The 13,431-nt window shown below is 33.2% G+C and overlaps 1 protein-coding gene across 6 annotated transcripts in view; it reads left to right on the top strand.

The window, feature by feature from the left end:
* Window positions 1-13,431, top strand: part of LOC131675125 (trithorax group protein osa) — a 1,031,961-nt gene that overhangs the window by 79,104 nt on the left and 939,426 nt on the right. Inside the window, exons 2-3 of one of the 6 annotated variants that reach the window (XM_058953977.1) lie at window positions 3,447-3,619; window positions 4,589-4,802. The exons of 4 other annotated variants lie outside the window; for them this stretch is intronic. In XM_058953977.1, coding sequence (XP_058809960.1) covers window positions 4,704-4,802 — 99 coding nt within the window. In that variant the 5' untranslated portion in view covers window positions 3,447-3,619; window positions 4,589-4,703. The remainder of the gene's footprint in view (window positions 1-3,446; window positions 3,620-4,588; window positions 4,803-13,431) is intronic. One more of the 6 variants, XM_058953978.1, reaches the window with a different exon arrangement.

Here is a 13,431-nt window from a genome sequence, read left to right as displayed (position 1 = left end):
TCATTCGCATCTGTGTCTCTCTTAGACACTTAAGAGGGCGCTACTGAAGGCGCGCTCTCTCGACACCAAGAAATAAGCGACCACATTTCCTGTAAATCCCAGATCAAATCTTTTTTAATCTGTATCCGCTGTAGTATAGACATTTGCCACCCTGTTGACTAAAAACCTAACACTTTAAAGTTGTATATCTTGACTTTGGGTAGTTGTGAAAAATAAGTTCCTGTGGGTACTCATTTTATAGGGTTTTCTAGTATCTATCAAGTGGCGAAAACTACATGTCTGTTTTTTAATTTTTTTTCCAAAATATGACGTCAAAAGTAAAAAATGAAATTGAGTTGTTTTTTGCCAACTTTGATGCGATGTAATTTAAAGGGAAGTCATATAAGGTAAAATCTGTCTTTATCATTTGAAAGCTTGATTACTAGAAAGCCCTACAAAATGAGTACCCACAGGATTTTTTACAACTACCCTAAGTCGAGATATGAAACTTTAAAGTGTTGTGTTTTTAGTCAACAGGGTGGCAAATATCATTGAGCGGTACTGTATAACTTGTAGCACTATCTATGACCTGCAATAATTTTATCCCAAAACGATCTCTTTTCAAAGGTAGAAACTGTTTGAACTGCAAACTTCTCTTCCACAATAAAATAAAATTCTTATGTACTCTAGGGACCAAAAGTTTTTTCTGGCTCCCCTACCCAAAAGTACGTACTTCCTGGCTCTGTATCAGTCCGGGAAGAGAGACTTTTGTGGCCTTGGCCGAGATCTGCGCATGCGCCGAGTAGCTGCTAGACCTAGCCTTTCGTTACCCTGCTCGCTGGTGCTACTTGTGTGCAATTGTTTACAAGGCCTGAGTATGGATGACATATCATCTGAAGGCTCAGCAGACGAAGAAGAAGTTTTGAGAAATTTCGAAAAAGAAGCCCGGCTGATTGTGAAATCCGGTACACTTCCGAAAAAGTCGGGAGAACGTTACATGTTAGTATATAACAACTATCAAACCTGGCGTACTGCAAATGAAAAATCACTCTCTACTTCTGTAGAAGATAATTTAGTAGTCTATTTTGATGAATTGAAAACAAAAGTGAAACCTCCAACACTATGGAGTATCTGGAGCATGTTGCGGAAGACACTGAGCACGAATAACAGTATTGACATAACTCGATTTGCAAAATTGAAAGATTTGATCAAAACAAATAACCAAGGCTACAAGCCTAGAAAGGCCTTCACTATCAAATGAGATCAAATAATGAAGTTTATGAAGGAAGCTTTGGATCATGATTACTTAGTTTTCAAGGTATTATTTATTATTTCTTGTTGACATACTTCTCTCAATTAAACCATTCATTATTATCGTTTACAGGTTATACTCATTTTTGGAATATGTGGCTGTCTGCGTTGTGACGAATTAACGAATATGAAAGTTTCTGATATTGAAGATCTAAAAGGCAGGTATCTCGTGACGATAGGTGATAATAAAAATGACTACCCGGGACAATTCATCATTGGCAATCTTTTTTATGATAAAGTGCAAACATATATTTCACTAAGACCTGGAGGCATTGAATTTGACCGACTTTTCATTCAGTATCGCAACGGCAAATGTATAAAGCAACCTATTGGAAAACACTCGATTGGTGTTATACCCATGAAAATCGCACGGTTTTTGGAACTGCCTAATCCGCAGAGATACACAGGTCATTATTTCAGACGTACAGCTGCAACGCTACTTTCAGAATCTGGAGCGACTATGCAAATGATAAAGCAATTAGGCAGGTGGCGGTCTGATATAATTACACAAGGGTACATCGAAAACTCAGTGCACAATAGGCAGATGATTTACAATGGTCTTGTACATCAAGCTACAACAAGTGAGACACCAAACCAACTGCCAGCACCCATTCCTTCAACTAGCAAAGAGTCAATCAGTGCATCGATACATAACTCACGATCAGCGAATACTGAAATAACCCATATTGATAATGATTTACAAAATTATGATTTGGATGGGGTAGATTTTTCTGACGAGTTCACCGTTGCTGATCTGGATAAAACTGCAAGTAAGATCCAAAAATATTAACTTTATCAAAAGAAAAACAAGAAAACTCTTTATGTTCGATAAACTGTAAAACTTTTCATTCATTATAAATACATTTTTAGATGCAGTAAAAGAAGTATATTTTTCAACAGCTAATAATAAAAGGATAGTAACACCACCTGTAGCAAATCATTGTGGAAGCTCATCAACTGCAAAAGATAAACAATCATTCTTCTTAAAACCACCAGTAAAAGTTGATTTTACAAGTCCATCAAATGATCAACCTGGAATTTATAAAAAAAGAAAGCGGCCCGGAAGAGCAGTAATACGCGAGTCGACCGCGGGGGCGCGCTACTGCAGTCCGCAATTGATATTTCGGCTGAGCAGCAGACGAGAACGCGATTTTGTTATTAAAAAAATAATACTTGAACGTACTTTCGGGTGGGGAGCAAGAAAAATAGTATACGACACTCGGCCAGAATGATGGATGCCCTGGCCGGCGGGGTTTGACGCCCGAGGCGAAGCCGAGAAATCCAACTTTCTGGCCATGTGTCGTAATATACTATGTAAATTTTTCATTGAGATCGTCTATTATAAATTTAATCTTATGCAACGAGAGGCTATTCATTATCTTGTAAGTGTAGAAATTGCAAAGGGTCTAGTCGGATAAGATGGTCAAAACTGCCTTTGAGCCATTGGATATAGTAACTGGGCCATTATGTTTGGTATGAATAGAAACTCCTTTTCCTAAATTTTCAGATCCATAGACTAAGGTGGGACACAAAGAGACCCTATTTTGTGTTTTGGGAATTTTTTACGATATCTCGGTCAACTTTTAAGCTAGAAAAAAATTTTAGGCGCTAAATTCAAATTTTCATAGCGTTTTAAAAATTAAAAAAATTTACTTTCTTGAAAATTAAGAAAAATACTTTTCTGAAAAAATATATTTTGTGTATATTTACTCCAAATATACGTCTATATTTTTTTTAGGTTTTTAAAATTGGTGAAACGACCTTGAAAAAAATAAAAACCGCCTACAAACACCATATTTTGCTTGTAGCGTCTTTTAGCTAAATCTTACGATTAAATAAATAGCATCATTGGATTATACGTCAAAAAATACATCGAAAACATGTATTACATGTTTGAAAATAATCTGGCGTCACCGTTAAAAAATTCAAGAAACACGAGTTTTCTACCCGTCTTCCGATTAATATTCAAAATTTTTGATCTTTTGATATTTCAGGAAAAGCAAACCTTTTTTTCAAAATTGTAATGCATGTTTCTTTTGTATTTTATTACGTAGAATGCAATGGTGCAATCAGTTTTATTGTAAAGCCTATAGAAAAAGCGCTGGAAAATAAAAACCAGATTTTTGTTGTAAATATTCGTGGTTGTTTGCTTATAGCGTTCCTATGACATGATCTACCATACAACTAGTTGCACAACATATGCAACATAGACATACATAGAGTAACGAACTACACGAAAAGCCATACATAATTCAACATAAACAATTTTTTTTGAAGAAGCTAATGGAAAAATTAGTAAATTGATGGAATTTCAACCTACTTCGATTAGGTAATTATATAATAGTATATTTTTTATAATTGAAATACCAAAATTCATTGTAAAAGTTTGTATAGTGCATCAATGTAAATTTTTATGCTGATATTACTGATGATATAATCTTTAAAATATTCATTAATTCTTTTTGTCTCAGTTATAAATTCAAACCAAATTTAATGATTTATTTTTAGGATGAGTGATTTTACAGTACAACAGTTGTTCGATTGTACTAGATGATAAAATATATAAAATAAGTCAAGTATCTTAATTATTAGTTAATAAGTTTCTTGGTTGTACTTACAGTATTACTCTTATATCATTTGAATTTTATATCATTTGATTTGACATCACAATTTAACTTACTTTGAAAATTCAAGATTGTGATAGAAATTATCAATCAGATAATGCCTTGATTAAATAAGAATGACAATTTTTTTATTTTATAACGAATTAAAAAAATCTTTTACAAATCTTTCAAAAAATGTTGTATTATTATCTTAATTGAAAGTATGTAAGAAAACGTACTCAATTAATTTTGAAAAGTACTTTGCATTATATAAATTATTTGAGCTTCGAATGAATCTATTTCAGTTTTTTTAAAAATGTCTCCATGCATAAATTACAATGTGAATACTAAGAAATGTATTAAAAAAGATATAAAAAAGTTATAAAAAATAACATATGTGTTATAATGTAGTTTTGATTGATTTTTTTTACAATAATCGCACAAGAATCTATTTTTTAATTATTTACAAGATAAATTGATTATTTTGGAAATTTCATTCAGTCCGTAATTAAATACTTTTTTATTAATATTTCACATCGCTAGAATAGATATTTTTGTTGCAAAGAGAATTATTGTTCGTTCAACTGTAATTTATGGACTGAAAATTTATGAAATTGTTATATTAGGTCGTATTAGGTCAAACATTTTTCTTCATCTACATTCTTGATGTAAGTAATAGATTCTTTCTCTTTCAGGTATAAATCAGTATGGCCTTGGTTGCGGTTTATCAGAAAAGAAGATAGTCGGAAACGAAAAAAAGTGTTAAGACAAATGAAGAAGCTGTTGCTTTGACCGACTATTTTGCTACAGATGTTGCAGTTGGAAATATTATGTATGGCAAGTGCAGCGGTTAGCAAAGTCAAAACATCGCCAAAAATGTCAAATAAACTTAAAGAACTGAAAAATATGGTAAGTACGCCACAATCCGCTTCATCTTCAGATCCATCATCACAGCCTTCTCCAGGTTATAGTCCATTGCAAAAAAACGTTACTGTCAAAGAATCTATTGAATTACCTTTTAGAAGAGTGGTATCGACGCATGATTATTGTAGCCTGTGTCAATGTAAATAAGGAATTATCAATGTTCCATTTGAAGCGCGACGTCAAGCTTTCGTTGAAAGGGAAATATATATCCCGGAAAGTAATCGATGCTGTCACAAACATTTAATAAAGAGACGGTTTTATGTAGAAAATTTGAATAATCGAAAAATACATTCGAATTCATGTATAGCAATAGCTGAAGGTATTACTAAGTTACTCAAATTTATAAGTATCAACGAAGATCTTATTCAGGACATAAAAAACTTCCTCTATGTAAGTCGTTCACTATATGTCCTACAAATGGTCTTGTTGTTGATGTATTGGAGCCGTATTATGCTAAAGAAAATAATGCGACAATTTTACAAAAGATTTTGAATTCCAGTGACAGTGATCTGAAGAAGTTAATGTGCAAAGGTGATGTTTTCATACTTGACCGGAGCTTTCGGGATATAAAATCGCAATTAGAAAATGATGGATATCGCGTTCTTATGCCAGCTTTGCTAGGCAAAAATGAGAAACAGTTGTCAGTGGAAGATGCAAAAAAAAAAAAAAAATTTCGGCCTGTTATAATACTTCGTTAAGTAGTTAGCACTATACATGGTAATGTAGCTCATAAATATAAGTTTTTTTTTTTTTTCATCATCATCAATTGGAAAACCGCTATCTGCCTGCAGCTGGCCTGTACTGCCGAATAATTTGTTTTTTAATAAATCAATTTGGAAAACGACTTGTGAACACTGCTTCTTCAGATAATGAGATATTACTGTATATACTTGAAAACGCTAATCTCGAACTCTAAAATACCTGATTTGAGCCTGGATCTCGGAAATTGATTTGAATGAGTGGCATGACTGGCACGAATATTGAAAACTGCCTGGGGAGTCGCCTTGTCGGCTAGGCAAGACCCCGCCCCTGACCCAAGTCAGAAAATTAATCGAAAGAGCAGAGATCAATATCAGCGAGTCATAAAAGCCTTCCATGGAAAGCGAAATCCGAGACTTGGCTATCCTATTTGGCTGAAATGATGGGTTAGACGACTGAGGTTAATGTAGGCTATTGCAAAATGTCCCCTTCTTAAGGTAGAAGTATTATCAAGACACAAGGAAAATACGGTGTATAAATTCTATATCCACGGTGGGTCTGAGCGATATTTAAATAAAAGTGAAAGCAGGTTCCAATTTTTTTGCATATTTCGGTAAAAATACTAATAATTAGAAGATCCCAGAAAGAATTAAAAAAAATCCCTGAGCCCTTTTTGAAAAAATCGATTTTTAAAAATTTTTATCAAACAAAAAAAATAAAAAAATAGTTTTGGTTGTGGTTGATGGTATTAATAAATAAATCAATATTTTTTCGATATTTCCACAGATGCACATTTAATAATAAAAAATTCAACACCAGCATTTTGAAAATTAATTTTTTTTTATTTATTGACTGTTTTTATTAATTTTTATCTCTCTATTCTCCCATACACAATCATATTAATGGAGAAACACATGTATATATGAATATCAGTGTTTATTAATAGTATACATACGATAAGGACATAGCAGTATTGTAAACATGTGTGTTTACAGCGCGCACCTGTATCTAAGGAAGTAGTAGCTAGAATAGCGTGCTCAAAAGTTTTCACAGTTGTCCCAGCTTGATTGACCGATCAACAATGAAATCTGCCAGTAATAGTGTTCTCGTGATAAGAAATACAATAAGAATTTTGTTGTAGTTAACGTTCTGTGTTTCTTCAAAATAATTGAATTAGCAACATGAAGCGACGTGCACTAACGCACTCTGAGAATCGTTCGAAAATTTGTTTGGTTTGTCAGAAAAAGAAGGCTAAACTGAAAAAAATTTGTGGAAAGTTAGTTAGAATTTAGTGAGTTACAACATGTTGTAACTCACTAAATTCTCCAATTTCTCGAGAAAATATTGATTTATTTATTAATACCATCAACCACAACCAAAATTATTTTTTTATTTTTTTTGTTTGATAAAAATTTTTAAAAATCGATTTTTTCAAAAAGGGCTCAGGGATTTTTTTAAATTCTTTCTGGGATCTTCTAATTATTAGTATTTTTACCGAAATATGCAAAAAAATTGGAACCTGCTTTCACATTTATTTAAATGTCGCTCAGACCCACCGTGTATCCATTATAAACCTGACACTCTCGGCTGTGCTGGCATTCTACATTATTACTGTAAGTGCCCTAATGGTGAGTGAACGATCGGTTGTTGTTCTCACGTAGCCGCCGTTGTATACGTTTTATCATATACTAGAATGCAATCCTACATTATCAAACCAGCAGAACATCTCACAAAAATATATGAACAAGATCACGTGATTTGCGTTATCGAAGATAATAGTGATGATGAAGATTGATATAGATCATGTGTTTTTATTGTTGCAAAAACTTAATAAATTATTTCATTGTTAAATAACATTGATTTATGAAGATTTAATAAGTTGTATTATTATTTATTGATCACTTTCTATTAGTAAAAAAGTATACTTCTGGAAAATGTTATATCTTTGAAATAAATTAACTTAGCTAACATTATTTTATATTATGATTAGAAAATTTTCGCATTCGATTTCGATATGAAGTTTTTTTGTGTTTTTAAAATTACTCTAAGATCAAACGAATATCATTAATCATATGTATCATCTACTCCTGCCGTTACATTTCAAGAAATCGACAATTGTTTTGCTAAAGTTGACTTATCCGTATACGAAATTTAGGAACTAGGGGCATCAAAGTTCAATTGTTAATTCTTCATGGAGTAAAGATAATAAAAATTTTTGTATAATGTTTCTGAAGTATTTTTTACATAGAATACGACAGATTTCATCGTTAGGTCCGATAAAAAGAGCGCTAGAAAGATAAATCTAGGTTTTCTCGAGGTTTTCTGCTGCTAGCGGTTTTCGAGTAGGATTTATGACAAAATACCGTTGAATTCTACTTCAATAAATACATCGAAAACATATATTCTATGTATAAAAGAAATGTTGGATTGACCTTGAATTTAAAAGAATTAAGTGTTTACGTAATTAGCCAGGTCGGCCGGCGATAAAATCATTCTATTTGTTAAAATTAATGAAGACATTGCGTTATTTAAAAAAATATGGTCCATGTTTTCGATGTATTTTTTTACGTGTAATCCAATGGTGCTATTTATTTTATCGTAAGATTTAGCTGAAAGGCGTTACAAGCGAAAAGTGGTGTTTGTAGGCGGTTTTTATTTTTTTCGAGGTCGTTCCACCAATTTTAAAAACCTAAAAAAATATAGGCGTATTTTTGGAGTAAAAATACATAAAATATATTTTTTCCAAAAAAGTGTTTTTCTTAATTTACGAGAAAAAATTTTTTGTAATTTTTAAAACGCTATAAAACTTTGAATTTGGCGCCGACATTTTTTTCGTCTAGACAGTTTTGAAAAACTTAAGAAACCCTACAAACTAAAACGAAAATTTTTTTCTAGCTTAAAAGTTGACCGAGATATCGTTAAAAATCCCCAAAACACAAAAATCCCCAAACCCATTGTGCCCCATCTTAGTTTAGGGATCTGAAAATTCGGGAAAAGGAGTTTCTATTCATACCAAACATAATGGTCGAGTTATTTTATCCGATTACTCAAAGGCAGTTTTGACCATCTTATCTGGCTAAACCCTTTGTTCATATCTATATTGCGTGTCATTTTTTGTGAAAAAATTAATGTGATCAACAAAGGATTAGTGCTCCAACAATCATCCAACTTAACTTTTCTTACATGACCCATCAACATATCAACCTCAGAAATCTTTTCAGCTATATTTTCGTCAAATCCTCTCAAGGCTTCATATTACTACGAATTGGTTCAGAATTTTTCTATTGGTAAAGATTAGTTTCTTGAACAATGTGATTCAATAAACAATCGTTGAAAAATAAATCAAAATAATGGATCGGTTCATGACCATTCAAACGAGCATTTTTGCTTATGCAACTTGGCGAATCTGTCAAATCTTCTTTGAGTGTATATATAAAAATTATATATAAAATAGTTAATGCCCTGCCACGAATTCGGTATCTTCAATATTCTGAATAAGAAATTTCTCACCCTCATCAATATCAGATTTGTCCACATCTCCACTACTAACAATTTCTGCAGATATGAATAATAATGACAAGAACTTTACGGGATAGAATTGCAGCGAAGTCAACACTGTTGAACAATTTGTTTAGGTTGAGAGTGTTTGTTGTCAGCAGGATCTTGATAGAACTCGAGGTACTTCCTCAAGTCACGGTAGAAATCCAGACAAATGAGGGAAATGCAGAGCAGGCCAACTTTTATTGATTCTTGGGTCTAACTCGTTTGTAGTCTGAATACTCCACTTACCGGCAATATATAGTACTACATCCTGTGTGTATGCAAAACTCGAGGAAACAATATGATGCGCAGCAGAACACAGGACTTATATACGATATAAGAAAGTCATATGTATCACATTTTTCTTCCCCATCAATCAAACTAATAAATAATTTAGATCTATGGTTATAGGTAGTTTTCACCCTCTATTAAGGATTATTTTTGTGTTTGTAATATTGTTACAAACTATTCGTGATACTAGGAAAAAATTAAAAAATGTGTCATTTCTTCGATATAAAAATAAACTAGGAACCATGACTGAAGCAAATCAAACGTCTAAACAGTAAGAGTTGCTTCAGAGTTACTTCCACCCCTAAAGGGTTGTTTTACAATTTTTTATGAAATGAAAATAATTTACTTTGACATGTGGTTATAGTATACGAGGTGTGTTCAAAAAGTAAGGTGACTTTGTATTTTTAAGAAAAAATATTTATTTATTTATCAATATTTATGTTGTCCCCTTCAAAGTAATCCCCCTCAGATACAATACACTTATGCCAACGGTTTTTCCAATCCTCAAAGCACTTCTCATAAGCCTTTTCGGTATAGCCTTGAGCTCTTCCAGCGATGCAGTCTTTATCTCTTCAATCGTTGCAAATCTCCGTCCTTTCATAAGTCTCTTTAGTTTTGAGAACAAGAAAAAGTCACATGGGGCCAAATCCGGTGAATATGATGGCTGAGGCATGATTGTGGTGTTGTTTTTGACCAAAAAATCTCTTACAAGCAAAGATGAGTGAGCAGGGGCATTATCGTGATGCAAAAGCCATGAATTGTTTTTCCACAATTCTGGGCGTTTTCTTCGTATTGCTTCTCGCAAACGGCGCATAACTTCAAGATAATACTGTTTATTGACCGTACGTCTATATGGTAAGAACTCCTGATGCACCACGCTAAGGTAATCGAAGAAAACAGTGAGCAAAACTTTGACATTTGATCGAACTTGGCGTGCTTTTTTCGGTCTTGGCTCATCTGGGCTCTTCCATTAGGACAACTGGACTTTGGTTTCGATATCATAACCATATACCCATGATTCGTCACCAGTTATGACCCTTTTGAGTAAATATGGGTCGTCGTTGACGTCATTCAACAGTTCTTGAGCGATGCTCATGCGACGGTTCTTTTGGTCAAAATTGAGCAATTTCGGAACAAACTTCGCTGACACACGTCTCATGCCCAAAACGTTAGAAAAAATTTCATGGCACGAGCCAAGCGATATACCAACATCCTCATCAACTTCTCTGATAGTGATTCGACTATTTTCCAGAATAATTTTCTGCACTGCTTGAACGTTTTCATCAGTTGTTGACGTGCTTGGGCGTCCAGAGCGAGGCTCGTCATTGGCATCTTCCCGGCCATCTTGGAAGAGTTTGTACCACTTGTAATCATTTTTTTTACTCAGAACAGTTTCACCGTATGCCACCGACAACATTTCAAGTGTTTCGGAGCACTTTATTTTATTTTTTACACAAAATTTGATGCAAATCCTTTGATCCATATTTTTCGATAGCAAGAAATCGCCGAGCACGCAAAACACTTATAACCTTTACGCCTTTCAGAACCAAACAAAAAATGCTATACACTTAAATCTTGGTACAGATGTTCGGGAAGAGTGTACCAACATAACAAAACAAAAAAAATCGATAATCGAAAGTACTTTGCCCGTGAAATTTGAAAAGTCACCTTACTTTTTGAACACACCTTGTATATTCATATTTTATGATTTATGAAGTATTAAAAAAAATTAAAATTTACGATGCCGATCGACACCAGCCCGGCCGCCTGCAGATTAATCCTTGAGCGATTGAAATGTAAGGACTCAGTTTTAAACAGAGTTAGGTACAAACCTATATCTTTGAAATTCTTAAAAATAACTAGTCTTTTTAAAGAGTCTTTGACAAGAAAGGGGATGTCTTATGCAGTACAGAGCTATATATCACTGTAGCAGCTATATACCACTATCTGCCTGCAGCTGGCCTGTACTGCCGAATAGTTTGTTTTTTAATAAATCAATTTGGAAAACGACTTGTGAACACTGCTTCTTCAGATAATGAGATATTACTGTATATACTTGAAAAAAATTTGAAAGAAAATAGCTTAGCTGTAGAAGTTAAAGAAGGCAGATATAGCAGAAGATCCAGTTTATTGAAAAATTATCATATGACATCGATGTCTAACTTTATTTATTTTGACGTAATGCGATATTTGTTTTTTCCTCACAGTATCCTTTTTTACGACAGTCTGAAAAGCTTTTGCTGGTTGAATTAGAATTTTTTCATATTCATTGAGAATAGCTATTTCATGTGAAACTTCATCATTGAACATATTCAAAATGGAGTTCAAAGTTATTTTATTTTTTTTTATAATTTTGTTCACAATTGCTGCAGATATAAGCATTTTCAATATCTTTGAAATCATATAATTCTGATTATTTACTCAAAGCTGTGTTTTTATACCCAATAAAAACTATATAATGTTGCCCTCATCTGAATATATATTTACTGGTTTTAACTGTCTTAAAGTAAGGAGCCTCTAGCTTGAAATACACGGAGTAGAAGGAGGATATCTATCAATTTTGTAAAACACAGTAATGCCTTTTTCGTATTGTTTCTTAATTTCAACTTTGTCTAGGCATACAACGTTTTTTGAGCAATGAAACTTTGTCCGTGATACATTAAACGAATCTGATATTTTTTTCAACTCTTCTATATTAAATGAATTTAGTGCATTATCAATTTGATAAATATACTGATAGCTAGCTTTAATTTTATTAATCTTTCTTCTTATTGTTCGTAGATAGGGATAATAGACCAATAAATAATTTTATTTCAAAAACTTGGAATTACATGTCAGAGGTTGATCATAACAAATTTGCCGATGTCCCATTTTTTGCAGATTTCGTGATTCACAAGAACAGATGTCAAGGTCTCGATAAAATTCTAAACTATTAGAATAGAAAACATCCAATATACACGTGAATACATCTCTCAATATCTGTAATACATCTGTATCGAGTGTTTTACAATTTTCATAACAAAGCTATTTACCACGTGACTGTAATGAAAGGATATTTGTCGATTGGCCTTCTGTATTAACAACAATATTTTGTAGTTTTAGATGTGGTTGCAAAATTATACGATGAATCAGCAAAGTAAGCTTTTGCTTGCCAACTATGCTTTGCTAATTCATATAAAGCAGTAGCAGCAAACACCTCATTTCCACTAATTGTTTCTTTAGCCTAAACGAGCTAAAGAAATTTCAACTTTATTTTGACAAGATTTAATTAAACTTTTTACTAAGAGAATTGCCATATCTCTTGCATATATTACACTAGTAATTATTTTTTCAGCTTCCATGTACGATTCAACTGATTGAGGATCAATCTTATCTGCTATGTTGGCTAACCTAATATTCTTTCAATTGTAGTAAGTTCCGAATGGTGCTTTTTACAGAAATCGTATTTTTAGTTTCTTTTTAATAGAAGTTGGAAGTCTAAACATCGTTGGTCTTTTGAGAATAGAATTTTTATTAATCGTGTAATATAATAATCTTTTCTTCATACTCTATCATCTGTTTTTCTTGCAACGCTCTCAAAATTCGTCGAATTTTAAGTTTCATTTTTTCGTAATATTTCTTACTAGTCTCTTTTCTTTTTGTTAGGCTTTGAGGTATTTTATAATCATCATTATTATAAATAAGTTTTGTCGATTTGTATTGAACTTTATAACGAGTCTGATGTCAGCCCGTTATGTCTCTCTCTCTCTCTCTCTAGGGTAATAATATAGAATAATTGTAATATGCCATGTCTTTCGACTTATATTTTTCCTTAGCTGCAGCAGACGACAAGTGCGGAGAACAAGGTATGAGAGAGAGTGCCGGCAGAGAGAGATCGTGTGCGTGTACACATATAGCTATGTGTGACGAGCCGCGCGCCGCGTGACGAAGGGCCGGCAATTAGCTGATAGCTCGCGAGCTGTGCGGAGGCATTCAACGGTACTTGCGCCTATCGGTGTGCCTTGTTATTTTTGTTAGTGATCCGCCTCGTGGCTAGTGGGTGCTGTTCGACCGGGAATTAATAATGAGGTGCAACTGTGCGCGC

The sequence above is a fragment of the Phymastichus coffea genome, unplaced genomic scaffold (assembly GCF_024137745.1).
Source record: "Phymastichus coffea isolate CEN01 unplaced genomic scaffold, Cenicafe_Pcof_1.1 PCOF00016, whole genome shotgun sequence".
Taxonomy (NCBI): Eukaryota; Metazoa; Arthropoda; class Insecta; order Hymenoptera; family Eulophidae; genus Phymastichus; species Phymastichus coffea.
This window is presented reverse-complemented; position numbering and strand designations above follow the sequence as displayed.